The sequence below is a fragment of the Lynx canadensis genome, chromosome A2 (assembly GCF_007474595.2).
Source record: "Lynx canadensis isolate LIC74 chromosome A2, mLynCan4.pri.v2, whole genome shotgun sequence".
Taxonomy (NCBI): Eukaryota; Metazoa; Chordata; class Mammalia; order Carnivora; family Felidae; genus Lynx; species Lynx canadensis.
The window spans coordinates 74190993-74218801 of record NC_044304.2 but is presented as its reverse complement, the minus strand read 5'-3'; the positions used below and the strand labels follow the sequence as shown (position 1 = coordinate 74218801).

Here is a 27809-nt window from a genome sequence, read left to right as displayed (position 1 = left end):
ATGGTCTATTTTTGTTCTATAAAGCATTTGTCTAAGCAAATTAATGGTAGAGGCGTAAGAATCGGGAAAAATGATGGCTTCCAAACCCACTGAAAGAGCCAGTTGTTTATAAAGACTGTAGCACATCTATATATATATATATATATATATATATATATCATATATATATACTTCATGAGTGTGCCTTAGTGATTTGTTAAAACAGGTCCGTTTCCTTTTGACAACATATTACCTATTCTTGTTACTGTAGGTGCTTGAGGATATTAGGGAAGCAATTCTTTTAAAAATCCACGTGACAAACAGTAGTAACTCAGATTTCTCACCTGCTCCATTGCTATAGCCCCTCATTGTCAGTGACCTGCTGTTGGCTGTGTGGATACCTTGTTTTCTTGTGTGAGTCCTCAGTAGCAGATTTTAAAATCCTAAAATAAGGAATTAAGGCTTGAAAAGCCCGTGAAACTCCCTGGGTGGAGCAAAGTGTTTGCTCACTGGTATCCTAATGATGGTTAAAACAGTGCTTCAAGGCAAGGGTGTTGCGTTTGTGGGTGCGCGTGCGTGGTCCACGTGCTGCGTTGTACATCAGCACTTTGCAGAAAGGGAGCCCTAAGGATGCTAGGAAAATGTTAGGTCTGTGAAAGAAGTATCCTAGGCTCATAGAAGATGCTGAATACCGTTACTCTCTTCCCTTGCCTGATGTCTACTAGATGGTGGGGTTTTGATGGTAGCAAATGTTTCTTGATCCCTACATTCCCCATGGTCCCCAGCACACCACTTTGTACATGGTGAACTGTCAATAAAATATTTCTTGAACGCATCAGGTTTGTCTAAGTAGACCCTGATTCAGAGCCATCCCCCTAGTCATGCAAACTACAGAGGACATAAATAAATGTGAATAAAAGCCAGCCCTTGATTTCAAAGACTGGAGATTTAAATAACTACTTACTTAAGTCTCTTTTTATTAAATATGTTTAATAGTGGTTAATAAGATAGCTGACGGTGTGGGGAGAACCCCTAAAACCAACCTTTCCAGTTCATGTATTTTTAAGAGCCCAAATCCCCAGGAATGAGAAAATTTAGCTAATCTTTCCAATCACATGGTTCCTCCCTCCCACCCCCACCCATCTCCTTGGAATTACGTTATCGTGGCTCCTTTAAAAGCTCAGAAGCCTTTTGAATTGGAGCCGCATTCAAAGGACAGTCAAGGGTCACCCTTGGAATATTAAAGGCGAGTGGATTACAGGAGAGGGAGGGAAGGGAGCAGCTGTGCTAGGCGGAGCCCCTGTGCAGACCCAAGGCGGAAAATGCGAGAACTCCGGAGGAGCTGGTGTTGGCCAAGAGAGCTGCCGGAGGAAGCACCGTCCTGACCCGACCCACGGCGTTCGTGTCCGGCTCTTGCTGCTGCAGACTGAGAGGAAAGAAAAGGAAAACACATATCAGTGAAATCAATTAAGCATTGGCCTTTTGAACAGAACTAGAATGGTTCCTTCAGAGACTAAAAGCTACATGAACCTTGAAAAATTAAAAGCCAGGTACTGTTTTAATTCAAGGATCCAGTTCTGCAGAATTTACGGGGAGCTGACCAACACTCCTTTCTTAAAATAACAAGGGCTTAGGATTTATAAATTCCTTCTCAAAAGATGTCAAAGTGATTTAGTTTCAAAATCTGTTTCTTGACCTTTCTTCCATCATTTATAGGTATTGATTCTTGGTTTTGTATTTTAAATAAAATCGATGAATATTTAGTGAGGGCTTATTATGTGCCAAGCACTGCCCTAATATTTGGAGTGGCTGGATACAGGGGCAGGCCCCCACTTCTCAGCAGTGGTTACTTACTGATTTGGGGGGGGGGTGGATCATGAATCCCTTTGAAAAATCTGATGAAGCTAAGATGCTTCTCCACAATAAAATGCGCACACACTCATCCTTCACAGGACAGCTGCACACAGAGATCGGTATATATACATCTCCTATTATCACGATGCAGTGGGACCTATTCTAAGTACTGTTTGTGAATTACTTATTTATATGCAAACCTATCTCATGAGGTATGCGCTTTTACTCCCATTTCCTCTCAGGGAAATTGAGGTGCAGAGAGATGTGGTAAGTCCTTTGCCCAAGGTTCTTCAGTGCATTGGAAGTGACGCCAGGTGCAAGCACAGCTCTTTGCCCCAGTGCCATGTTCCCGCCCTGGCAGTGCTGGCCTGGGGTCTTGCTAGGTCCCCGTTGAGGCTGACCACTACTGTTGCTGTGGGCCAAGGGGAGGGCGTCTGTGCAAGGTAGACCAGAGGGTCACCCGATATTTTATCGCCACCTGCCAGAAAATCATCCTCGTAGAAGTGTTGTGAATGGCACATTCTGTGGCTGCACAGTGCCTGTCCACATGCCAGGGACAGAGGAAGGCTGTACCCAGGCTGAACGGGGAGCATCTGGCATGTAAGCAGCTGGGTTTTGACCCAACTCGGAAGGTACCGTGATTAAGGACCATCAGCTTCAAAACTGGATTTTTAGGAATGTTAGTCTGTCAGCAGGGGGCAGAATGGATTTTCTATTTGTTATGGAAATTGAAACTATAGGGGACTGGATATTTTCTGAACAAACAGTTTTTCTCCCCAGCTAGATGTCCTTTGCATTCGGGATGGAACAATAGAATTAGATGTCTTCACATATTTAATGTATTATTCATTTAAATGAATATTGCCTCTGAGAAAAAGGATAGAATTAGAACACTGGTAATAAATCATATTTCTAATATGCTGTGCGTGTTTGCTGATACTGCCCCTGAATGACAGGAGAGCTAATTGTGTAGGAGCAGTGTTGGGATCCCCTTAGTGAGCCTGAGATTCTCTGGCTGAACAAAGGGCATGGACAGAGCTTGGAGGCTTAGGCTCCGGGTGGGCGGGTCTTGGGCTCATCTGGGGCCACGCCCACAAGCTCCAGCGCTGATGTTATCTCCCCAGCCAGTGGTATCTTTTCTCAGGTTCAACCGAGTCTGGGGGAAAAAACAACACTCTCCTTTCCTCTTCAGTGTTGATATTAAATTCTCCATTTTATCCCATGGTAAAAAAAGTAACACAAGCGCACAAAGCCAAAGTCACATCTCTGGAAGCGGAATGCAAGTCAGTGTATATGGGTATGCAGTGTTAGACAGGGAAGACAGACAGGTGAGGACTCAGTTTCATATTGTGCAGTTTCAGACAGGATTAAATGTATTTTTAAACATTAAAACTATCAACCACAGACAGTCCTTGTCTTCACCTTCCTTCCTTCCTTCCGGCCGTCCTCACAACCAATCAATCATTGATCAATCAATCAATCAATCAACCCAGACACATTTTTTGAGAGCTTATTTTGTATCAGACCAAGAGCCAGAATCTGAGACATGTTTGCCTACCAAAAAATTCAAGCATCTCAGCTGGAGAGGCGAAGGCTTAAGTATTTTGGAGAAGTAAGTGATTAACCAATGGAAAACTGTCATGAGTTTATTGTCATCCGTGATGCATCGCAAATAAGTAATACGGACAGAACTGTGAAACCCTGTCCCCAAGTATATTGAAAACTCCATGTTAAATGGATGAGCCACCAATATGGTGGCTAAAAGCTTGGAGTGGACACTTTGAGCCTTCCTTGTCTCCCTTGGGGATCCTGGAGGCACCTCCCTAAAACCCTCAGTTCAGTGCTCAGTTTCAAAATTACTGAAAACTAGAGGCAAAGTCTTTCCATTCTGTGAACTGACTATGTCATCCACTTTTGCAAAGTTTGCAAATATTGAGATTGTATGTATTAAGTACCTCCAGAAAGGAAGCATTTTTAAGACAGAGATTGGTTGTTCTCTCTTTGTACCTTCAAACCACTAAATGCAAGTTCACTTTAATTTGAGTTGTATTCTAATTAAATCCTGATGCCTATTTGAAGCCAACAGATCATGAGGAATCTATGGATATAGGGTATATGTATGCCATATCAATACCACTGCATAACCCCATTATCAAAAGACCAGATCTAGATGAGCCTGAATTGAACTTTATTGATGCTTTTTCATGAAGGCAGCAGAAATTGAATTGATGGTGCTATTAGGTTGTCAAATAGCAGTGTCTCCCTTTTTTTTCCCAGATAAGAATACATGAAGCATCATCCACACAGTCATTAAAACTTCTTGGGGGCAAAAGAGCTATAGAAGTTCAAGGTGATGGTCTAGATGTGTGTCTAACTGCACACTAGATGCTTGTAGAAGTCCAGAACTTGCAGACTCCCATTGAATGATTATTACATTGTTATTCCAACATACAGATTTGTACTGATGAGCTGTGTTGTTTGCTTTTTTTGCTTGTGTTTAGATACATCTGTGTCTCATGCTTTAATCTTTAATTGGAATCATCAATAAATGCGTTGATACTTAATGCTTGTCAACAAGCATATATAAGCATAGTTAAGCCAGCATAAGCATAATTAAGAAGATGTGGCACTCATGGTGGGGCTGGGGGAGAAATAGGGACCCTCGGTGGTGACTGACAGGGAAGAAGGAGGTTGCTTGTCTGAGGTTCAAGCAAAAGACAGACTCTTAAAACTAAGCCCACATGTACATTTAAATGAAATACCATTTTCTGACATCAAGGCAAATCAGATATTCTGCAGTCCTATTTTTTTCATTAAACATGATTGTGAGCATTCACCTTAACTAAATAACTCCTGGATAAAATTTTGGGGATTGGTGGGGGAAGCAAATAGTGTAACTTTCCAGAGCATCTTCTCTAGAGGGGACCCTATTTCACTCTATAATGACTGGTCTACTCCCAAGACAACATTCATCTAGTTGTGGGTCAACATCCAGTATGGTGGGTTGTGTTGCAAGTGGCCTAGATTACATTTTTTACACACAACTGTAGTGTCCTTTCTGGTAGATAATGGTAGTCAGTAATGGTTAGAGATGGGTGAAGTCTTGTTACATTCCCAGAGACTTGCTACCTGGTTACAATGAAAACAAGCTCTGAGGCCAAGAGGTGCCATCCATACAGGTACTTATTGAGCACACTTTTATTAGCAAATAATCCCCAATCATTATTCAACCTATCTGAAAGCTTAATAAAGTCATAATTCTCTATCATTTTAGGTGAACCTAGAATACCTTGTACAGAAGTTCTGTTAAGGCAGATATGGCAAGATTTTAGAAGCCAGATCTGTTTCTCCCACAGTCAGCATCATGCAACTAGAACTCTCTGACCCAAGGACTGGACATGGGACAGTTTAGGATCAAGCCATAGGCCACAGGGACTTGCTAGATTCTTAATATCTTTTGGTTGCACTCAAGGGAGGGAAATGCCTCTAAACTATTTTAGCCAGTACATATATCTCGAATATGACTAACCAAACGAAAACTCATTTCTAGCCTCCATTAATACTGGTCAACAAGTTATTTCTCTCATTCAAATTAATATACATTATACTAATTAGCAAAATGCTGGGTGAGGGTGTGGTAGACCGTGAATGGAGGTAGCTGAACAGTGGGTGGTACCCAAGCCTGAGGTAGGGTCTTTCTGAGGAAATGGCAACCCTGAAGCATGAATGTTGATTAAGGCAACTGACTGAATCTAAGATTGAGCTCAGGGGTCAGAAAACCTTTTCTGTAAGGAGGCAGAGAGTAAATATTTTAGGCTTTGCAGGCCAATTAGCAAAATCAAGACTGACCCCTGAGGAGAGCTTGGAGAGGCAGCCGCCTTCAGGCAAAGGCAAGTCCTGGGGGAGAACTCAGCTGCAAGTCATCTCAGCCAACATCCCTGGCAGCTGGGAAACGAGCGTGTTAGTGGTAAGAGGGGATCTGGGCGGCACACCACAGCATCCATGACAGTATCTACTTCTGTTCCAACTGGACCCATGGCAATTGGATGCCTCGATGTGGGTAGTAGTGTGGTGGAAGATGGTCTCTCTCTGTAATACTTTCTATCTTTCTAAACATACTCATATATATTATCTGTGTGTCTTCTCACTCAAGTCTCACAGTATCCCCCTTGAGAAATATAGAGCTATGTTGGTATGGAAACCAAGATGGGAGAGAGAGTGATTCGTCTGTGGTCATGGACCCCAATGTTATACCAGTGCTATCAACGATAGCCAAACTATGGAAAGAGCCCAAATTTCCATCAACTGATGAATGGATAAAGAAGATATGGTGTACACATGCAATGGAATATTACTCAACCATCAAAAAGAATGAAACCTTGACATTTGCAACAACATGGATGGAACTAGAATGTACTATGCTAAGTGAAATGAGTCATTCAGAGAAAGACAAATATCATATGATTTCACTCATATGTGGAATTTAAGAAACAAAACATATGAACATAGGAGAAGGGAAGGAAAAATAAAATAAGATAAAAGCAGGGAGCGGGGCAAACCATAAGAGACTCTTAAGTGTAGAGAACAAACTGAGGATTGATGGAGGGGTGGTGGGTGGGGGGATGGGCTAAATGGGTGACAGCCATTGAGGAGGGCCTATTGGGATGAGCACTGGGTGTCATATGTAAGTGATGAATCACTGGGTTCTACTCCTGAAACCATTACGCCGTATGTTAACTAACTTGAATCTAAAAATCAAAACAAAACAACACAGTTGGAATATTGGGTTGAGGAAGGAAATCCAGCTTGGTATCAACATTTTGCTGTGAAAGTCTATTGTGAAATGAACAAGGGTATATACGTTCAAGCTTTGTAATTAAGTTCCTTATAATGTAAATTTCATCTCTTGAGTATTTGCTAAAAAACATGGGTTTTTCTGCTTTTCTCAAAACAAGTTTTATTTGCAGTTTAGGAGGTGACATTTAAAATTACTGGGGTGCCTGGGTGGCTCAGTCTGTTAAGGCTTCTGACTCTTGGTTTCGACTTGGGTCATAATCTCACAGTTCATGAGATCAAGCCCCATGTCGGGCTCTGTGCTGACAGTGCAGAGCCTGCTTGGGATTCTCTCTCTCGGTCTCTCTCTCTGCCCCTCCCCTGCTCTCCCTTCCTCTCTCTCTCAAAACAAACAAACAAACAAACAAACAAACTTTAAAATTAAATAAGCAGTGGTGGGTGAATTTACGGTATTTTTAGTGTTTTAATCTTCATTAATTTTCAAAGTTTTCACAATAAATATATATACTTACATCAATAGAAAAAAATTATAAACTGTAGTCTTATTTCCAAAAGTCAAAAAGAATGTCTTTTTAAAACTTATTGAGGGGCGCCTGGGTGGCGCAGTCGGTTAAGCATCCGACTTCAGCCAGGTCACGATCTCGCGGTCCGGGAGTTCGAGCCCCGCGTCAGGCTCTGGGCTGATGGCTCAGAGCCTGGAGCCTGTTTCCGATTCTGTGTCTCCCTCTCTCTGCCCCTCCCCCGTTCATGCTCTGTCTCTCTCTGTCCCAAAAATAAATAAACGTTGAAAAAAAATTTAAAAAAAAAAAAAAAAAAAAAAACAAACAAAAAAAACTTATTGAGAGAACTAGGAAATAATGAATGGTAAGAAAATAGAAATTCCTTGTAACTTTTGAGGGAAAGTTTCTTCAGTACATTAAATATCATAATGAGAACCAACAGACTTAGTAATATTTGGTAATTGGTAAAAAAAAAATAGATAAAGTTGTTTAACTTCATGACTAAGGTAACAAAATTCACACTTGAAGTTTTCTTTCCCCAAACCCATGAAAGTCTAGTTTTATCATCTTAATTATCTGTGATTTTGATTTTACCTCTTCTCAGCGGGAGAAATTAAATATGAAATATGATGTTGTCTTTGCATCTTAAATTGGCTGTAGGTAATTTGCATCGACCTTTTTCCTAAATTGAAATGTGTGTGGGGGGGGGGGGCGATACATTATTTTCCTTTATAATGGATATAATTTTTCTGTTGAATTCTAGAAATAGATCTGTTGAGTATTACTTTGCCATACGCTGGCACTTTGCAAACAAATGAATTGTTTCCCTGGATTTTTGAAGCCTGCCTGTCTTATTTACATTTTCCTCAAAGCTTTCAGATTGCCTGTTTCATAGTTAGTTTGTATGTACATAAAAATATGCTGGACCCAGTTCAAGCTCGGTTTAGATGGGCGCGGGTATTTCCACCGCGTGGCTGCCACTGGACACGGATGCTTTGCTGAGTTAATCATCTCGCTATCGTTAGTTTCTCTGACTATAAAATGAGGATGATTATGCTTACAAAAACTCTGTTGGTTAAATTATTGCAGGCCTTTAGCTGAATTATCTCTTTGTTTATCAGGGATTATTGATGACAGCCCAGTGAAAGCTCAAGCTGAATTCTCTTTCCTCATACGGTGCCCTCTATTTGCTCTTCCAATAAAGGGTTTACAGCAGAAATATATGGGGACATCTTTATTTAAAAATTATATTAAAGGACACCAGGAATTAGTATCTGATGATAATATATATGGTTAGTATGTGCTAAGTTGTATGTGACCATGTAGAAATAAACTGTAAGGAATATTAGGGAAAAGCTATTCGAATCTGGGAAGCATGGGGCAAATGTGTACTTGCTGAAGCCTTCTGGCTTATAATTGCAGCATGGTTGACAATTAGAGCTCTAATTTACATTAGCTGTGATCTAAGTGGGTACATTCTAAAATGAGTTTCGTGGGGCGCCTGGGTGGTCAGTTAAGCGTCAGACTTCGGCTCAGGTCATGATCTCCTGGTTTGCGGATTTGAGCCCCATGCTGGGCTCTGTGCTGACAGCTTGGAGCCTAGAGCCTGCTTTGGATTCTGTGTCTCCCTCTCTCTCTCTCTGACCCTCCCCCCACCCCCACGCTCTGTCTCTCTCTCTCTCTGTCTCTCTCAAAATAAATAAACATTAAAAAAATTTTAAATGAGTTTTAGGAAGTGCCAGATCCATTGGATAATACAATAGAGAGAGATTACAAGGAAAGTCCTTCCTTGGCCAGATGATTTTTTTTTTAATTTATTTATTTAAATTCAAGTTAGTTAACATACAGTGTAGTATTGGTTTCAGGAGTAGAATCCAGAGATTCATCACTTACATACAACACCCAGTGCTCATCCCAACGAGTGTCCTCCTTAATGCCCATCACCCATTTAGCCCATCCCCCCCACCCGCCTCCCCTCCAGCAACACTCAGTTCGTTCTTTGTATTTAAGAGTCTCTTAGGCTTTGCCTCCCTCTCTGTTTTTATCTTATTTTTCCTTCCCTTCCCTTATGTTCATCTGTTTTGTTTCTTAAATTCCACATATGAGTGAAATCATATGATATTTGTCTTTGACTTATTTCGCTTAGCATAATACACTCTAGTTGCATCCATGTTGTTGCAAATGGCAGGATTTCATTCTTTTTGATTGCCAAGTTGTATTCCATTACATATATATATATATATATATATATATATATATATATATATATACCATATCTTCTTTAATGGCCAGATGGTTCAGGGAAAGCGAGGTTAAGCAGAGCTGAATCGGTTTCTTTCCTGGTAGACTCTTCTGTTGAGTTTTCCATGTGGGTAGGATTGCAAAACTCTGTTATGTAGAATATCCTTGGGGCAAGCATTCTGTGGACTGCACTTTGGATAAAGTACTGTTTTATTCCAACCTTTTCATTTCCTAGATAAGGAAATTGAGGGTGGTGGTGGTCACATGATTCGCTAAGTTTACATAGACAATGAACCTGAACGCAAACCTGGATATTTGATGCTATCTGATGTCCTGTCTACTACACTGTGTCGCCCCATTGATTGTGGAACCACGAGCAGTGTTGGACAGAGAAGTGTTTTGTTCCTAGAGTCTGCAGGGAGAAAGATACTACACACAATATGCTCTGGGAACAGTTGCCCAAGGTTTTAACACCCTTCAGGGTCCATAATTCAAGTTCTGGGAAAACCCATGAGTTGCTAAATTTATAAGCCTTGGTTTTTCATCCAGTACAGTATAAAAGGGTGCTGTGCTTTGGAGACGAATCTGCTGAAGTTCAAAATACACCTTTACTTTATTAGCTGTGTGGCTTTGGGACAGGTTACGTAGCTTCTCTGAGTCTCAGGCCTTTATCCCTCAAATTGGGGACTAATACCTTGCACAGTTTGGGTGACATTACATACATCTGGAATGGCTCTCTTCATTCGATACACGGGACCTAATTTTGTTCTTTAACAATGCCCGAATGAGATTTAAAGAATTGCTGGGTGGTTCTGGTGTTAATTGCAGCCCTTTCATTGTAGGACGTGGTGAAATTTTTTCTTCACGTTTTGTGAATGGAACCTACCTCTCTCCTGCTTCTTCTCCTCTCAGCGTCTGGCTCTGAGGTCTCTGGTGACCCTTGTGAGTCAGCATGTATTGGCACATGCTGACACATGCCATGTCCTATTCTTGAATCTACTCACCACTCTTCCATATTGACCCAGTCATTTTTCTTCTGTTGGGGCTGATAAAAGAGTTTCAGGGAAGTCCCAACTCCTTCGACTGTGGTTGTGACAATTGCAGATTTTTAAGCGAGAAGTCTTCACCCCTTCTATTTTTTGCCAGCATTAGCTATTTCCGTTCCTGGGTGCTGCTGCAGGGATCCTTGTGCAGGTTGAAGATGTGGCTTTCTTACATTCCTGCGAGCGTCTGTGTTGGCGCTTGTTGGAAAATCCTTTCTTCACTCTGGCAGAAAGGATTTTTACAGACTGCCATCCCTTTTGGCAGGGGAGAATGACTTCCAAGCCGAGAGCTGCTTGAAAGAGGCACTCCCTCATCACTTATGACTGTACTCAGTGGTTACTGCTTGTGACACATTTTCAAATGGACCCCCCAGTGGCTGCAGCTGTGATTAAAAGCTGTCTGCTCTCTGCCTCACTGGGGGTTTGCTGTTTAACCATGTCGTGCACATATATATATCTGGGCTACAGCTGCATCTTGGAAAACGTAAAGTGTTTTGTAAGATGAAAAAATCAAATGAGTACCTGAATGGCAGACTCCTGAATTTTCTAAGCTCGAGTCACTGAGAGGCACTACTTGGGAACCTAGCCCTGGATGAGGTACATAAAAGTCATTTAAGGAAGAGGAGCTAATGGTCAGTGAATGTATACCATCTGCCAGCACATGCTTCGCACACATAGGCCGACCTGAACATCTTAAAGATTTAAGTGCTCTTGAACTTAGCAGTTGCATTTCGGCTATCCTCTGTGCTCAGGATTCAGTTTGACCATTCACAAGTAAAACAAGAACAGAATATTCTTTTTTTTTTTTTTTTTTTTTTTTTTGTAAGACTATCCAGATACCCCTGATATGTGAATAACCACATTTAGCTTCTCATGAGGGTTTTAAATGCCATTCTAAACATAAGTTTACCATGAACACTACCTTAAAAAAACATTCAAATGAACAGTGCGCCCTCAGAGATAGGGTGTGCCTTTGAAAGGCACAGGTCACAACCCTTCCTCTAGATTAGAGAGATTGAGTATGCAACATTTTAGAAAGTAAAAATGTACTAGAATTTAAATCCGGGCTCCTTGCTGCATATGAGGAGGACACTTACCAAAAGCACAAGGTGAAGGAGGGCTCCCATCCCTATCCTCTGGGCCCCACTCACTGAATCAGAAGAATCCAAATGCGCCTTTTCTTAGATGCATAGGAAGGAAACTTGGGGGACATAGGAGAATTTTGCATCCGCTTTCCCCCTGTGCCTGCCTCCCCCCATCCCCGAAAGTCAAGCGCTCCAAATCTCGGTGACCAAAGGCAGTCAATGAAATGCTAATCTATCACCAGCAAATTTAGGCTGACAATACTGTGAATCGACCACATTGATGACATTGATTATATTTCAAATATTTACAATATGGTGAGACAAGCCTAATTTATTTTCTAAAGAGTTCAACGTAGGTATCACCGATTCAGAGGGGGGAAACAATGGAGAAATGTTTGTGGTTGCTATCTGCAATAATCTGATGCTGACAGAGAGTAGTATTTTATTTAGTAATTAACAGTGTAAAGGGGAGAGGAGCTGTCATGTTGGTTCTTAAGCTGGGGAATGTGATGAAAGATGATATCTACGATCTCATCCTTTCCACTTGTTTAGGATTGTCAGGATGAGAAATGTCAGCATTATGAAAGCTCGGCTCTGCTCTTGATATGATAAAACCCTTCAAAAGCCAGTCTTTCTCTCCCTGGTCCCCCTCCTTTCCAGCTCTCTCTCTCTCTCTGCACTTGCTTTTTTATTTATCCTGTTTTGTTAGATGGCAGAAATATAATTCTTTTCTTTCTTCCTATTATAAGCCACCATTTTTGTTTTATTATATGTTTCACAACCCCTAATGCCCCACTGAAAATTACCTTGTTAAATGACAGTGTTTCGAAGCCATGAATCCTTTCCACCATTCCCTCAGAGGTTTGAAACAGTCAACAGACTGTAAAGAATAAATAATAAAAAAGTATTGATTATTTTGATGACTGTGAGATTCAATTAAGTATTAATTTTGCCCTCCAGTGGACCTATCAAGGTATTCAAAAGGGAGGATTCGGCTCAGCTAAATGCGTGCTGAGTGCTTCAGCCTTAAATAGGGAGAAAATGTGTTTACCTACAGTATTTGAAGAAGAAGTGCATTGATGCACAGAGTCCAATATTTAAGTGCTGTGCACATTAAGCCCTGGTGACAGTGACATTGTTTTCAGTGGTATGAGTATTGACTAAAGAAGTGCATTTGATGACAGCTTAAACTATTTGTATTGATTAACATTTTCATAGATTATCATGTGTCATATCAAATTCACTTTTCAGGCATGAATACATTAAAAAAAAAAAAAAATCACCACAGGCATACGGCAACCAATGTAACGATGGGACAAGAGAGCATGCCGCCCCACCAGCTCCCGTGCTGGTCACCTGTTTCCTGCTCAGGAACCATTTAGGCATGAACTTGGCAATAAATACCTCCCAGATAACGCAAAAAGGGCACTTCCTGCTTTTCTTTTCCTTGTGCACCCGACGTTTGTGCCAAAACAATATCATGCATCTTAGTTTGCAAATGGAATAGCAGGCTATCCTTGGAAAATACTTCTGATCCTAAGACGCCTTCCTAATGAGCTGAAGATAAAGCAGATTTAAATTATTGGGGGTGGGGGGAAGTTTGTCTTTTTCGGAGGTGATTTTTGTTTCCTTTTTCTTTAATGCTCTGGGCGTATGATGCTCTAGGTATCGGAAGTATTGAACACAGTTTGTAAGTATTTTTTTCCAATTTCTTTAAAAAAATTTTTTAAACCAATTTAAAAAAAATCGATTTTGCTGTGTATTGTTTGCTTTAAAATGTTCATTTGCTTTGGGGTCAGCTTCACTCCCAAATCTGGGACCAGGGAAGTCAACTTCTGAGGGTACTGATGCAATTTACATGAGAAATCTCTTTTATTCCATTGAAAGCATTTTGAGGACTCTTTTCTCCCTATCTCTTTTCTCTGCTCTGGGGATAGGGTTTAATTGCTTCTCCCCCAGGGAGAGTGCTTCTTAAAATAGCCCGTGGTTCCTCCATAGGGTGCTTCTTCCTTTTTAGTGTGTTGCTGAAGTACAAACCCAGCATTTTCTTTTTTCTTACTGCATTAAAGACGGAACAAGGTGTAAAAACATTCGCACAAAAAGCACATCCCACAATTAAAGCTGTGTTGGTTTAGGTGGCTTTCAAAGAAGTTTTTTTTTCCCCCCTTCTTCCCTCCGAAGCTTCCTGAATCTCTCACATGCTAGTTGAGCTTTAATAGGGTGGGGAGTAATGGAGAACTCCTCGGATCTGTAATAGCTCTTCACTTGACTGCAGCCAGCAATAACAGCGGGAGCAGCCAGAGATAAGAGAGAGAGGAGAGAGGGAGAGTGTGTGTGTGGAAGAGAGAGAGAGAGGAGAGAGGGAGAGGGAGAGAGGACACGCACACTAAAGCTGCCACTTTTTTTTCCTCCCCTTCACTCTTTTCCCCCATCCTAGGATCCAATGATAGCTGGACAAGTCAGTAAGCCCTTGCTGTCAGTGCGGAGTGAAATGAACACGGAGTTGAGAGGTGAGGACAAGGCTGCTACTTCAGACAGCGAGCTGAATGAGCCCCTGCTTGCGCCTGTGGAATCTAATGACAGTGAGGACACTCCCAGCAAGCTCTTCGGTAAGTCTGTCTAGGTATTTCATTTCAGCCCTACCATCTTGTCCAGAAGAGCGATCCACACCCCCCCCCCACCCTTTCCCTGTTGTTCATTCCATTTTCTTGTAAGTGCTAAAGAGGAGCTTGGCATCTTGGAGGGGCCAAGCCACCGGGAGCCCACTCCGGCCGGCTAGCAGGGTGTCCTGCAAACTTTTCTCAGCAAGGAACTTCCTCACTGCTCCTTCGGGCTTGTCTGATATTGCCAGAGTCCCGGGGCTAGAAATTATTTAAAAAAAAAAAAAAAAGAAGAAGAAGAAGAAGAAGAAGAAGAAGGAAAAGAAGAAGAAGAAGATGGTAATAATAATCAGGAAATCAGTTCCATTGTGAGAATTGGTTAACATTTATTGAATAAATATCGACTTGGTTTCTGGTTGCTTTGCAGCCTTTTGTTAAGGGGAAGGAGAGTAAAGAGTTATTATCTGTAGTCAAAAGATGGAAGGGGGAACTGAGAAATATCAATACAAGCCTTTCTGTGCCAGGTAAACAAAGGTGGCCATGGGAATTGCTGGGAGATCTAACATTTTGTAATCACAATTAGAATGAGTATCTCTTCTTCTAAAAGGTGAGTGGGGAAGGAAAATAGGTCCTGTGCGTCCCTCCCCTACTGCCTCTTGCCTTGACCAGATGTTTGTAGCCTCATCCTAAATGTGGAGGCAGCCCAGGACCTTTCAGGAATCTTTGTTCCATAAACAAAACAAGAGCAAGCAGAGTGCCACTCCAGCAAAGACATCTGTCATTCAAACAGATGACACTCTGTAAGCCAACTCAAGCAACTGTGATCTCTAATCAGAAAGGGGAGCGGGTTGTTGAGGCGCGTGACTGAGTGATGGATGGTGATAGATGTCTGTGCTGGAGGAGCACTTTATGGGATAGAGTGACATTAGGTTTTCAGAACACTTCCTCCTGAAACGCTTGCTTTTAATTATTTTCAAGTGCTTACATGCTGATAACACTGGATAAGCGCATGTACACCTTAACCTGTTTATATACATGTGTAAACTAACCTGATATATACATCTGATTATATATGTATATATCAGGCAGAGCACTGCTTGGGCTCAGTTTAAAAACATAGTCGTGTGCCTGAACTTCAAAGAAAAACAACACTATGGCACAGACTGCTTTGTTGAGAAAGTCATTAATTCAGCTGAAAAAAAAAATAAGCTTAATTTTTTTAGCCTCCAGGAAGAAAGCAGCTTTGATAGTTTGGCAACTTGAGGCCAGCTTCAACAGAGGATCTTTTCTCTGATTTGAAACACTCAGTCAAACATGAGAGTGGTGTTGCAGAAAAACTTTCTGTTTCAGATTTTCTATTGGTAAAATACTGTTTTACAGTTACGAGGCTAACAGATCCCAGTTTCAAGAAATTCTGTCATATTACCCTGTTCTGGAAAAGCAGCTGTTCCACGCATATGGGTTTTCTATACGTCGGCATTAAGGTTTTAGCATTTTCCCTGTGAGGGAATATTTTGTTGCAGAGCAAGTTTTTACGTGTGTGGGGAGAATCATGTCCTAGAACACTCCTTGCGTTTCAGGGGGTTAGTGAGAGAAGTCAGATAAAATTATAAATTACAGAAAAGCAAGGCCATGCATGCTTCTGCCTCTCTGATGTTGAGTATCCTAATCCCAAGCCCTTTGACTTGTGAAAAGTAATCGGCTGTGAATTCAACAGGACTGCGGATCCTGGATTACTTGTTCCTAAACTTTGCCTGTATTTGAAAAAAGTAAATGCATTTTTGTAGACTTTCACCTAGAACCCCAACTTGTTTCCTTTTTCCTTCAAGTCAACTAATAGAGGAGTAATTAACATGGCTTCTCAATGTTTATTTCGATTTTCCACTGTTGGAAATGGTTGCAGATTTGTTATGTCACTTCTTACCAATTTGCACATGCAGAGAAATAAGCTTAAAAAAAAAAAAACCCAGGAGGGCCAAAGAAATTCGAATTGAGTTCACTGAAGACACGTGTGAAGTGGAGTATTTGTGGGTAATACTAAGGAATCGTAGTTTAGTTCAGAAATTGTAGTAGGTGTTAGAGTATGCCCATATTCACGTTCACATTTTCCACTTCTGAATTTGAGAGAGGGGACCCACCAAAACCTGTATCTTATATCTGATATTCCTTGTGTATCCACTTCATTTTATTTGGCCTCTGGAGTGCTTTTAAAACACAATGAGAATATTTTCCAGTTTCCAATTCGGTGAAGAAGCAACCAGTAGATGAACAATTTTGAAAACTTGAGGAAAAAATGGGAGACAGCCTAAGACAGAGGGACTAGGACATCCATCGGAGGAAGCACCCAATGTTCTCCGGGGCTTCCTTAGCTATTGGGTCCATTATGCTGTCTCCTGTTAATACGACTGGGACTTAGCCTTAGAAATTCCAGTTTATGTAACTGACTAAAACTTTCTAGAAGAATTCTCCCCCAGAATTTTTAGCAACTTTGGCCAAACCTAATGGGTGACAATTTAATGGACCATCAGCTTATTTGACATGAATACGCTCAAGTGTTTTGGTTCTTATACGTAATTTTCATTGCACTCATTCCTTGACAATGAAAAGTTACATTTTTTTCCTGAAAAACTGAGAGCATCCAGATTTATCTCCCAACAATGATTTTCTAATGCGCTCTCTCCAACCATCATTGTCATAGCCTACACACTGCATTATTGAAAACTGTGTTTCGGTAATGAAAGGAGCAGATTAAGACAAATCGTGTGCATCTTGATTTGTTTACTTTTGTGGAGAGACATTCCCCAACAACAAGAGACAGGCAGAACTCCGTTGTGTCCTGTACCTGAAATTTCAGTCTTGATGGATTCCTTTGGAGTTGTTCCCCCTTCTGTTTCTTGTTGAAATTAGCAGTCCACAGGGCAAGTCTGTTTCTCTCACAGTATGGGCACCTTCAGCCCAAAACTGCAGGAGAAAGGCTAATACTGATGCCCTCTATGGGTAAACAAAGGAAATTCCAGGAACCATTGGGTCTTTTATGCCTCTCTTAAATTGCACCCTCTGCTCTTAACAGCATCCAAAGGGAAACATACTGTGCAGAATGTTTCAGTGCTCTGTGCAGCTCAGAATATACCAGAAGGAGAACCCAGAAGCCATATGCCAGCTTCAGTAGAAAGTTCAGAACAGGGCCCTTGTGTTTTATAAAGTAATTACATCAGAGATAACATTTTGCTTAACTTGAACAGCTATGGAAACTCAAGTACACTTAGGAGAGATGAATCCGCATTTCATTGAGAAACGTGTGGTTAGGTAGTTCTCTGTGATATCATTAAGTGGTGCATTATTTATTCTCGGAAAGCTGGTAGGATAACTGTCTCCTTTTTTGGTCCGTGACTGTATTATGCTGAGCTCTGAGCTGTAAGGAAACTGTATGGAGGAGAACAGACTTGGATATGAGGGGGTCGTATCAGAGAATCTGGCTCTGTGTCTCCCTGTGTTTCGGCTGCGAGATCAAATGAGTGATGCCATGCGGGACCAGGCATTTAATATGTGACTGGTGATGTACATATTCGAAACCATTCTCCAAACCGGCCTTTGGCGAACAATCTCAAAGGGAAGAGGTTGCTGTGTTTCTCTAGTGACATTTATAGCACTGTGTCAATGTGGTGCCTCATTTTTAGTTATGCTCATCAAGAATTCAGTGTTCCACATTCAGTCACATTGGATGCTAAAATTCAAATGGTAGCATCAACAACTTGGTCAGGAGGATGGCCACGGAAAGGATAAAAGTAATATATACCCCTAGAAAAATATCTGTACTAAAGTTTTGCCATGCAGTCTCAGCTGAAAAAGTGAGACCACATAAAACAGGCCCTAAATATTTTCTCCCATATATATTTGAAATTTGAAAGATGATTTATTAACAGTGTTCCTCCTGGGAGTATTTTTATTGTTTCAAGATAAACCTCATGATTGCTTTCCTCAAAGTCCCAACTACCTCGGGTGGCCGGGTTAGTCTGTGGCTTGTTGTTCAGTATTATCGTACTGTACATGAACTGGGCCCACAGCTCGAAAGCCTTGAGCTGAGATGTAAACAAAAACCCATTTATAAACATCGCACCCGAGGTAAAAAGTGATGGTTGGTTTTCTGTTATGATCTTGTGGTTTTCTAGTCTAAAAGAGATTGCATATAATGATACTTGTGAACGTGGGTATTTTCAATGTCATTTATCTGTGAACTTTTGGAAAAGGGTTGAAAGTTGGATGAGTGATTCTTCCTTGCCAGAAAATGTGCTATCTGTAGGGGTTTTCTTTTCCTTTCCTTTCTGTTATCTTTCTCATAAGAAACGTGCATTATAAGATTTTTTTTTTTAAATTGCCATCCAGTTTGACTTGATTAGAATTTATGGCACTGGAGTTGTTTTCAATGACAAAACGATAAAGGACTAAATTGTCTGTCACCCCTTGAGACAGTGGTCTCTGCAGGTCAGCGTGGAGGTCATTGGTAGGGCATTATGGGGACTGTACTTTGTGGTATGCTGTCTGTGTATAAGTGGGAGCCTTCATTACGGAATCACTGTCTTTATTACTTTATTTAAATGTCTCTCTCAAGGTTCCAATGCCTGGGACGTTTATAATATTCTGATAAAATATGCTGGGGCCGGTAATCAGTACATAGGGCTTAAGCCCCAGAAGGATTTAGCTGGGAGGCGATGAGGAAAATTCCCCGGAGAAATATATTTATTTAACCTATGCATCATGCTTCTATATTTTTTAAAAGTTTTGATATTCTGCTCGTGGAAGATTTTTCCTATTTTTCACTGAAGAAAGTGTGTTTTGTTAGGGAAATATTAAGGGAGTATATTTTTAAATCAACTAAATGACTTGGATAATAGATTCTATGCAAAAATAGTTACTGAAAAGAAACCAAAAGAAACCTGTATTTATGTAAGTAAATGAGGTGCATGATAAGGTATGGCTTAATGGGCTGTTCTCTGACTACTGAGGGGAAAAATGCACATTGAGATACATTTCTGAACATTGACGAAAACCTTACACACTTAAGCATTTCTTAAAAAAGACTCCGGGGTGTGTGTGGATAAATTCAGTCTTAGTGGGTTTTTCCCCCTAGAATACCACTGTAATACTGCCTGGATAAGTAAATCTGCTTTAAGTAGCGTTAATGTGTAAGTTTTGAAATAAAAATAAATCCATGTAACATAGCGCTGATGTTCAAACTTTTTAACCAGATCTGTTCGTGGAGCTATGCTCATTTCTGAGTGACTCTTTAATGGACGACAGTGCACACTACGTGACATAAGGTTCAGTGGGGACTCTCTCAGTGGCTCCCTTTTCTGTTTCTGCCATGCCTGGGGGGCTCAGGTCAGACATCTGTTTAAAGAAGAAAGTTCAATATTGCCACGTCTGAAGATGCTCTCTGTGCTAACACATTAGCAAACCAAAATGCTGATACGGTTTTACATTTTTCTTTTATCTCGATGGCTACGATTCTCCTGTTTTGTTGTTGTTGTCATAAGGTCCTATGTAGAATTGGAAATAAGACGAAGTAATAGTCATTGCATTAATCTGCACATCCACCCCTTCCAGTGATCTCATTTTGGTCTTTTCAGTGTCTTGGATATTTCTGACTTAAAGGTTACAGGGCATTACAGTGTTTTTGTAGTTCACCCAGACCAGTTTATATCATAATTAATAAATAGAGGGGATTCCAGATTCAGGCTCGCAAGGCTCAGCCTTAAGTAGATTGCCTTCTTTTTCAATTACCTGATTTAATCATAGAGTTAGTATTATTCTTGTAAGAATTGACCAAATAAAAATTTCCCCCACTTGACAAATGAGACTTAAGTGAGGATTTCAAGGGGACCTGGCTTGCTGTTACTCAGTAAACAAATAATTTGTGAGAGGGCTGGTTCTTTCTTTGGTTGGTGATCTGGCTGGTTTATGTTTGGGGATTAATAATACATCAGACATTCACACATTGAAAAGAAAGTAGATGTGAAGGGTGCTGTTCTGCTACTGCGCTGCTCCCGATTATCCGGGCCCTTCCCCGGGTCCCGAGACCGGCCGAAGAGCAATCACATCTGCCCAAATCTGCACCTGGCTCTACTTGACATGTTTCTTGGTTTTCTTATGCTAAAGAAAAAGATAGCAAAGTGTTTATACCAAGCTGGCATCCTGTCAGGGGGCAATCTGTGTAAAGTTTCCCGCTGTCAGGTTAATAAATTTTTAAAAAATATCCAAAGGCAGAGGTAGCTGGAGAAAGCTCCCAGTAACACCTGCCATTCTCCAGCAGATGGGCTTCTCTTTAATATCCAGCGTGGCTCTGGAATTTTCTTGTTTGTTGTCTTCCGAGGTTCTGTACTTCGCTGGGGTTTTTGTTTGGCTTTCCTTTTATTAATGACATTTCGGTCTTTCTTTTAAAATGGCTATCCTTTAAAATTTCAAACATCTTCTTCTTAGAAGGAAATAAGTGAGCATAATTTGTTTCAGTCTGGTATTTGCAGTCGAACATACACCTTCATGCTATGAGCCTGAACGAGCTTCTAAACCGGTCAACATTGGACTTTTCTTTGGGAATACCTCCGAGTAACATTTATATTAAAATCCGTTCGTTCATAAAGGAGTATCTGGGCTTTGGGTGTGTGGGGGCTTCCAAGGATGCCTGTGTGTTACTCATGTTGACCTGACTCAGTCTTTTACATGTAAGCTCCCACCTTCTGATTCTCAAAGTCAGAGTTTATACAAATATGAACCAAGTGTGGACTAGTTTGGTAACACCTCTTACTCTATGTTGTGACAAAGAGCCAAAAATGGACTAAGCTTTTTTAATGTGAACACAGAGGTCAGCAAGAACAGCACTGACTCTCTTTTGGTTGAAGACAGTCTTTCGTTCTCAGAGAAATGGAAATAAACTTTGTTTTATTAAGCATTCAAAGATCGTTTTTAAAAAACCACCTTATAAAATTGCACAGCTCCTGACATCTCTTCGTAAAATTAAGCTGCTACTTCTAAAAAACAATCCTGGTATGTTATATGAATGTCTATATTTTATTTGAGAATTGAAAAGAAAATCCATGCTCAAATTTCTCCTACAGTCTTTCCTTTGAAAGTGCTTGTCAGGTCTGATACGTGGCGAGAATATACTGTTGTTTATTTTCATTAAAAAATTAGCCACCTGGAACAACAAAACTAATACGGTCTAGGTCACTTTTATTAGAGGACTGCTCTGCCCTCACGACTAATTGAAAATATAAAGAAAAGTGATCAGATTACAATGAGAGAAACTAATATCATTACACAGAAACTAAATGCTTAAGAGGTCCGCTTATACCGAAGACCATTAGAAAATGGGATTCTGTAATGAAACCTGCATTCATTAACATGGTTTAAAAAACGTTCCTAGTAAAAACCTAAAATAAAACCTGTTCATTTAGCCTGAGGACGAGGTAGACTATGAAGGTATTTTTAGCAGTCTCGGAACATCTCAATGATAATCAACATGGCATGATTTAACAATTTCACGAATGTGTTTGTCCTGCAATATATAGTTTGGCTTTAGCAGTTTCCTTGGTGTTTCATCTTTTTCTAAAACAATCAGTGTTTTCTAGACTGGTGTCCTTTCCAAATCTCATGTGACTTTGATTTCATTCTATTAATTAAAAAAACCCCACCAAACCCTAATTGTGACAAAAGTTTGTGAAAGCCAAGAAACCCCTATTTAAAGACTAATATTAGCATAGTGTTTTAAAGTAACAATGCTCATTTTTCATTTTCTCATCATGTCCATACTTTGGGGACATGTTTTCTTTCCGTTTTCTTTCCTAAGCACTATGAACGCACTGTTACCCACACGTTTTACACACGTGTGTGCGTTCTCTGGTGTGTTCTCCATATTTTCCCCTGTGTTCCTATGACACTTCAATTTATCTTCCTAAACTTGTAGTATGTCTATATTTGCTTTATCAAAAAATTAATAAAGCCTAATTTACAATAATAAGCTTTTTTTTAGTTTATGCTATCTGTATATCACTTAAATGTACTTCTGCTATACCTATGAACCTATGAATATTGAAACACATAGTTTCCAGATAAAATTCTCAAAATTAATAGTTTACCAATAAGGGACAAGCAATTATACTATTGCTTCAGGCGTAGTTGGGCTATTATCCAAATTCCAGTGTCTTCTTTGCAGCTGCTAACCATTGAGCATTTCTCAGAATTTGTGCAGTTAATTCAGTAAAGAGATTTGGGGGTTTCTGCACAGCTTGATTTATAGGGTATTTTATATATATATATATATATATATATATATATATACACACACACACACACGTATATATAATATAAATATAAACTGTCTCAAGAAATATATGTGTGTGTGTGTGTGTGTGTGTGTGTGAGACAGATCTTGCTCAAACTAGGGAAGACCCTTAGAATCTAAACATTAGGAACCCAAGTATTTGTCTACCTGTGGGATATACATAGATTACAATATAAACAGTTATATTTTTTCTTTTTTAAGTAAAACGCATCTGTCTTATAGTTGGTAAGCACAATTTTGTGCCTGTGAGGATTTCGTGGACCTAAATATACACTTACCTGTACACATATCAAGATAGAATGGGGGTTTGATGCACAATAAAGAAATCACATTTTAAGCATTTGCTATTAAAATAGTATGGGGTACTTAATCTCCCTCTGCTGTCCTCCATGGCCACACGTGTGGTGATTTGTCTTTTAATAGCAATATGGCAAGATTTACTTTTATAAATTAATGGTTTGGGGTTACTTATTGCATGAGAGAATCACCACTGTTGAAGAAGAAGAGGGGCTGAGGGATAAATTTGATTTAAAAATGCAAACATTTGAAGCTGTTTATAAAGCATGAAAAATTATTACCGCAGAGTGAATTTTTGCCAAAATCAACCAAGGGTAGAAAGAATAAAACATCAAATGGAAAAACATATTTTCCTGTATTTAAAAATGTGTAGACGCTCAGGTGGAATGGGGGTGGGGGTAGAATGGCCTTTTCCAAACCTGCATTTTTTCTTTGATAGATCCAATTTCATGTAGCAAAATATTGCAAAATAGAAACACGTCAAAAAGAAAACATGCTGTTTTCAAAAGGAGAAGCATTGAAGATAGTGAAGAAAGCTAACATTTTAATGGATTCGCTTGCTATCCATTAATCTAACTGTAATCTGTACATGGGTGAATAGTCAGAAAAGGGATCGTCTGGATTATGTGGGAAAACTTTCATTAACTTTTGGAAACAAACCTGTGTCATTATTTTAGATGTTGGTTGACTCATCTCTTTCTGATTCCTAAGATTAAGGCAGGTTTTACTCTTAAGAGTTACTAAGAAATTATTCAGATTTATAGTTAATGCTGGTCTATTTCCTTGCTTTAATTAACAATTTTTTTAATGTTTATTTATTTGAGAGAGAGAGAGAGAGAGAGAAAGCACAAGCAGGGGAGGGGCAGAGAGGGAGACACAGAATCCAAAGCAGGCTCCAGGCTCTGAGCTGTCATCACAGAGCCCGACACGGGGCTCGAACTCACGAACGGTGAGATCATGACCCGAGCTGAAGCTGGACATTTAACCGATTTAGCCACCCAGGCGCCCCTCCTTGATCTAGTTTAGAATCTTCCGTTCTGCCATTAGCTCCCATGTTTAATGTAATTTGCTAACATTCCAATCAGAATCTGCAGGCAATCAGAAAAGTGTCAGCAATTAGGCACCATGCTTCAAAAGGGATTAATATCTATAGTTGCTGGCTGAAAATGATCAAAAGCAAACAAAAAAAGACCCGGAACTGGTCAGATTGGACATTGCTGATGGTGTGGAGATGGTTGCACTACCTTAGGGTGGTAGCTACCTGTCTTGTCATCCGTAGTATATCAATATGTTTTTATAATGATACAATCACCTGAACCCTGTAACAGTTTATAGTCCTTTTGAGAATTCTTATGGATTCTTAGAGTGACGGAGGTCTGAGAAAAGATCTTGAAAGCTTTCGCAAAACCTGGCTGGGTGACAGAAAACTAGCACGACTGTGATTTAGCAGCTATGGAATCCCATTGACTGGGAACGTCATTAAACTTTTAAGTGAAAACAAAACCCACAAAACAAATGGTAGATACGAAGGGTGAGGGGCACCCAATTTCGGACAGCTGAAATTAAGAGGTGCCAAAGGCTCTGCGAGGAGAGGCCAAATTCAGCAAGCCCAATGTTGATCTTGCTATTCTACTTAGAAAGGGGATTTTGTTGATATACTGTTCTCAATATTATAACATGCCCTGGAAATTAGGGCCTTTCCTTCATGGGATCTATCAGACTTGGTCGTTGTGTGTTTTAATTTTCCCTGGCTATTTTTAGTCAATGGTAAATAAAGAACTTGAATTTGGAATCTGGCACCAGTGAGATCACAAAACCAGAAACAGCAGGAAGTAACCACAACAAGTAACTTCTCATCAGTGTATGCAAGGTAGATCTCAGTCCTCTTAACATTTGTAACGCTGCTAATTTCTGTGGACTTTTAAAAATACGCTTCCACATGAGCTCTCAAAACCCATAAAAGTGTGGCATGTAAAGTAAATTGTTTGTCACTTGCCGACGACCTGCCATATTTATTGTCAGGAGAAATGGACATTAGTTGGGAAAGCAGTTGTTAAAGGCCAAACAATTTTTAAAGATGGCAAAGATGCGCGAGGGTTTTCCTTTTTCTAACAATGAGCCGCCCCTTCAGACATCAAAAGACAAGATAATAAGACACTTCAAGCACAATTCAAGATTATATTCAACATCTAAAGGCTCATCTCTTGTCAGTTTGCATTTACTCTTCCAGGGATGTGATGCTTCTATCATCTTTCTGTCAAGGGGAGTCTGGCAGAAGAGGCGAGGGCTCTTATTTCACACACTTAGGGTTTTTTTTTTTATCAAATAGCCCACACTCGTTCTGATTCAACCAAAATGGGGGGATAATTTGAAGAAGGTCATGCACAAGCGCAAAAATCTCATATTGATTTGTGTGATTAGAAGGCATTAAAATTGCACGTTTATGTTAGTCGCTGAGATGTTTTGTCAGTTTATTTGGTAATACACTTTTGCAGCCTAGGGGGGAGAAAAACAGATGACTTAAAATTTAAAAATAGATAGCTGAAAGCTGAAATTGGTTCCTTTAAAGTGACCGTATTTGAACATTTAACAAGTGAACATAAAAATAATTTAATGGTTTAGTTTAACAATATTTGAAATTAGCTTCTACAACGAAATGCTTCGTTCGGTATAAAGGAAAACAAACCAGTGGTGCCTCTCTGAGGAAAGAAATATATATGTGAGATTATTTTTTAAATACTTTAAACATTGATTTCATATCTTTAATATATAGATAAAGGGGATGACATTTTCAATATAAATGTAATTATGAGGCTATTTTATAATGGTCATCAAATTTTTAACATTTTGTACTCCTTGAAATTACAACATCATTATATTGGTCATTTTATGCCATTCTTAGTATATGTGCCCTTTTCCAGAGAGGGTACTAAAGAGTCAATAAAGGGGTTTTCAGATTATTATTATTCTTTGTCAAAATTTATCACATTTCCTCCTTCGTTCTCTGACGGTCACAAAGCTGTACAAGATAACATTCTTTTTTTTTTCTTCTTCTTCTTTCTGGTGGAGGGAGGACATCTACAGAAGTTAGAAGAACCAGCTTTTCCACTCAAAATAAAACAATTGGTGAAAATAAAACCATGATATCCTGGGATCATTTCTCTGTTGAATCTTTGAAATTACTCTTCCTAGGAATTTTCATCAACTCTTGGTGTCTTCATTTCTCACATTTCTCTTTTATGCTGTGAAGTGTTCTGAAGCTGACTTTCATACTTTTGTGCTGCTTTCAGGTATCGAAACAAAAAAGATACGCATTTGTACAATGGAGTTACAGCATAAGTTGAGTAAAAGTGAAACCCATGGTTTGTTCTATTTGTTACCCAAGCCTTTTCTATGCTGTGGGGTTTATGCATTCCATATTCAACAGTTAATTCACCCGCTCAACAACAAATGTTTGTTGAGTACCTGTTCTGTGGTGGGAGCTGTGCTGTGCTCTCTGGACTCGGTGGAGAAAACACCAGAAAGAATCAACCACCCAGTCTTGCTCACCCACCACACTGGGCGCCGAGGTTGCAAAAATGAACCAGGCATGGTCACTTTAACCCTCAGTAGCCTGCAGCCAACATTATATATTGACTTTCCATTTACTTCATTGTTTCCTGTGACTCTTTGGGAAATCTCAGTCTTCAAAACTGTGCATTTCTGAAGTAGTTCATTGCTCAGAAGCCTAAACATTTGAGAAAAACTATGATGCCCAAAAAGTGAGGAAGAATTTTCGAAAGCATTTTTAAGTGATTCGGACAAAAGGCATGGATGATGTTTTCATCATTGAGTTTGGTGCTGATCCTGTAAAACGGGTGTGATTCTTTAGCAATTGTTTTCTGGTCATGTCTAAAGGAAGAATCAACTAGATGTATCTTTTCCTCCCCGTCTCTCCTGCCTCCTTTCTCCTCCCAAGAATCTTGTTGGTTTATCATGTAACATAATGTAGTAGGTCAAGGCTCTGGAGTCTTGTGTTTTGTTAGCTGGTTGGGCCAGGAACATAATGGGGTTAGGCCTCAGCTTCCCCATTTCTATATGGAAGAATTGATGGTACTTATTTCATAGGGAAGCTTGAGATTGAAATGAGGTGATGTGTGTAGAGCCCTACTAAGTGCCCAGAATGTAACCAGCATTCAGCAAATGTTAGCCATACCATACTTTATTAAGAGTTGAAAATTAACTTGCCTTTTTGGATGGAATTTGGTTAATTTTTAGCAACAGGTATCAGAAAACCAACAAAAAAATTTCTGAGGCTTTCAAAAATTAGCCATGCACCTCCCCGAGGAAACGTCAGCGCCTGCCCCCCCTCCCCCACCCGCCCCGCCCCGCCCCTGCCCAGGCCAGGGCTCTCTTGGCCAAAGTAAAGTTCTGGGGATCTTTTTCTCTTGATGACAACACCCCTTCCTTCTTCAGGGCATTGGACACTGCTTTCTTCCAGAGTCCATTTAGGAAAGCATTCAGACTTGTGAATAGATGACAAGCAGGTTCTAGAGGAAGCCATAATTCACTATTTTCATGTTGGGGAGTATGTGGGCAGTGCGACGGGCAAGGATGGAAAGGGGCAGTTACATATCTTACTCTTCTCTAAATTTAAAATATTGGAGTGTGTGATTCTCTCAGATCATAGAAATTTTAAAAATAATGTTGGCATCGAGAAGTGATATGTAACCAGATGTCTGTGGGCGACAGCAAATGCTTCTCTAACTTGCGGTTGGGTCGGTACCCTGATGGCAGCCTGCCTTTCGGTGGTTTCCCTCCAAGGCATGAGTCGTCTCTCTAAGGGAATTTGCCAGATTTCAGGCCAGGCACTTATTTCTTTCTACCTGGACCGTATTGTTGCCAAAATTAGAGACATAACATTTGCCTCCAATGAAATGTTTAGAGATCTTCCTGAGGATGGTCACCATATCAAGGTGAACCACACAACATTTCAGAGAGAAACTGTCCATTGAACTTGCATGAAGACGGGAGAAGAATGGCTCAGCAGAAGAATTGTAACCAGGGTTCCTATCACTGTTCCTGAGCCACGCAAAGGG

General features: G+C 40.1%; 1 protein-coding gene across 1 annotated transcript in view; it reads left to right on the top strand.

The window, feature by feature from the left end:
* The window catches only part of POU6F2 (POU class 6 homeobox 2), a 491340-nt gene that overhangs the window by 95293 nt on the left and 368238 nt on the right, over positions 1-27809 (top strand). Inside the window, exon 2 of the mRNA XM_030307717.1 lies at positions 13934-14105. Coding sequence (XP_030163577.1) covers positions 13934-14105 — 172 coding nt within the window. The remainder of the gene's footprint in view (positions 1-13933; positions 14106-27809) is intronic.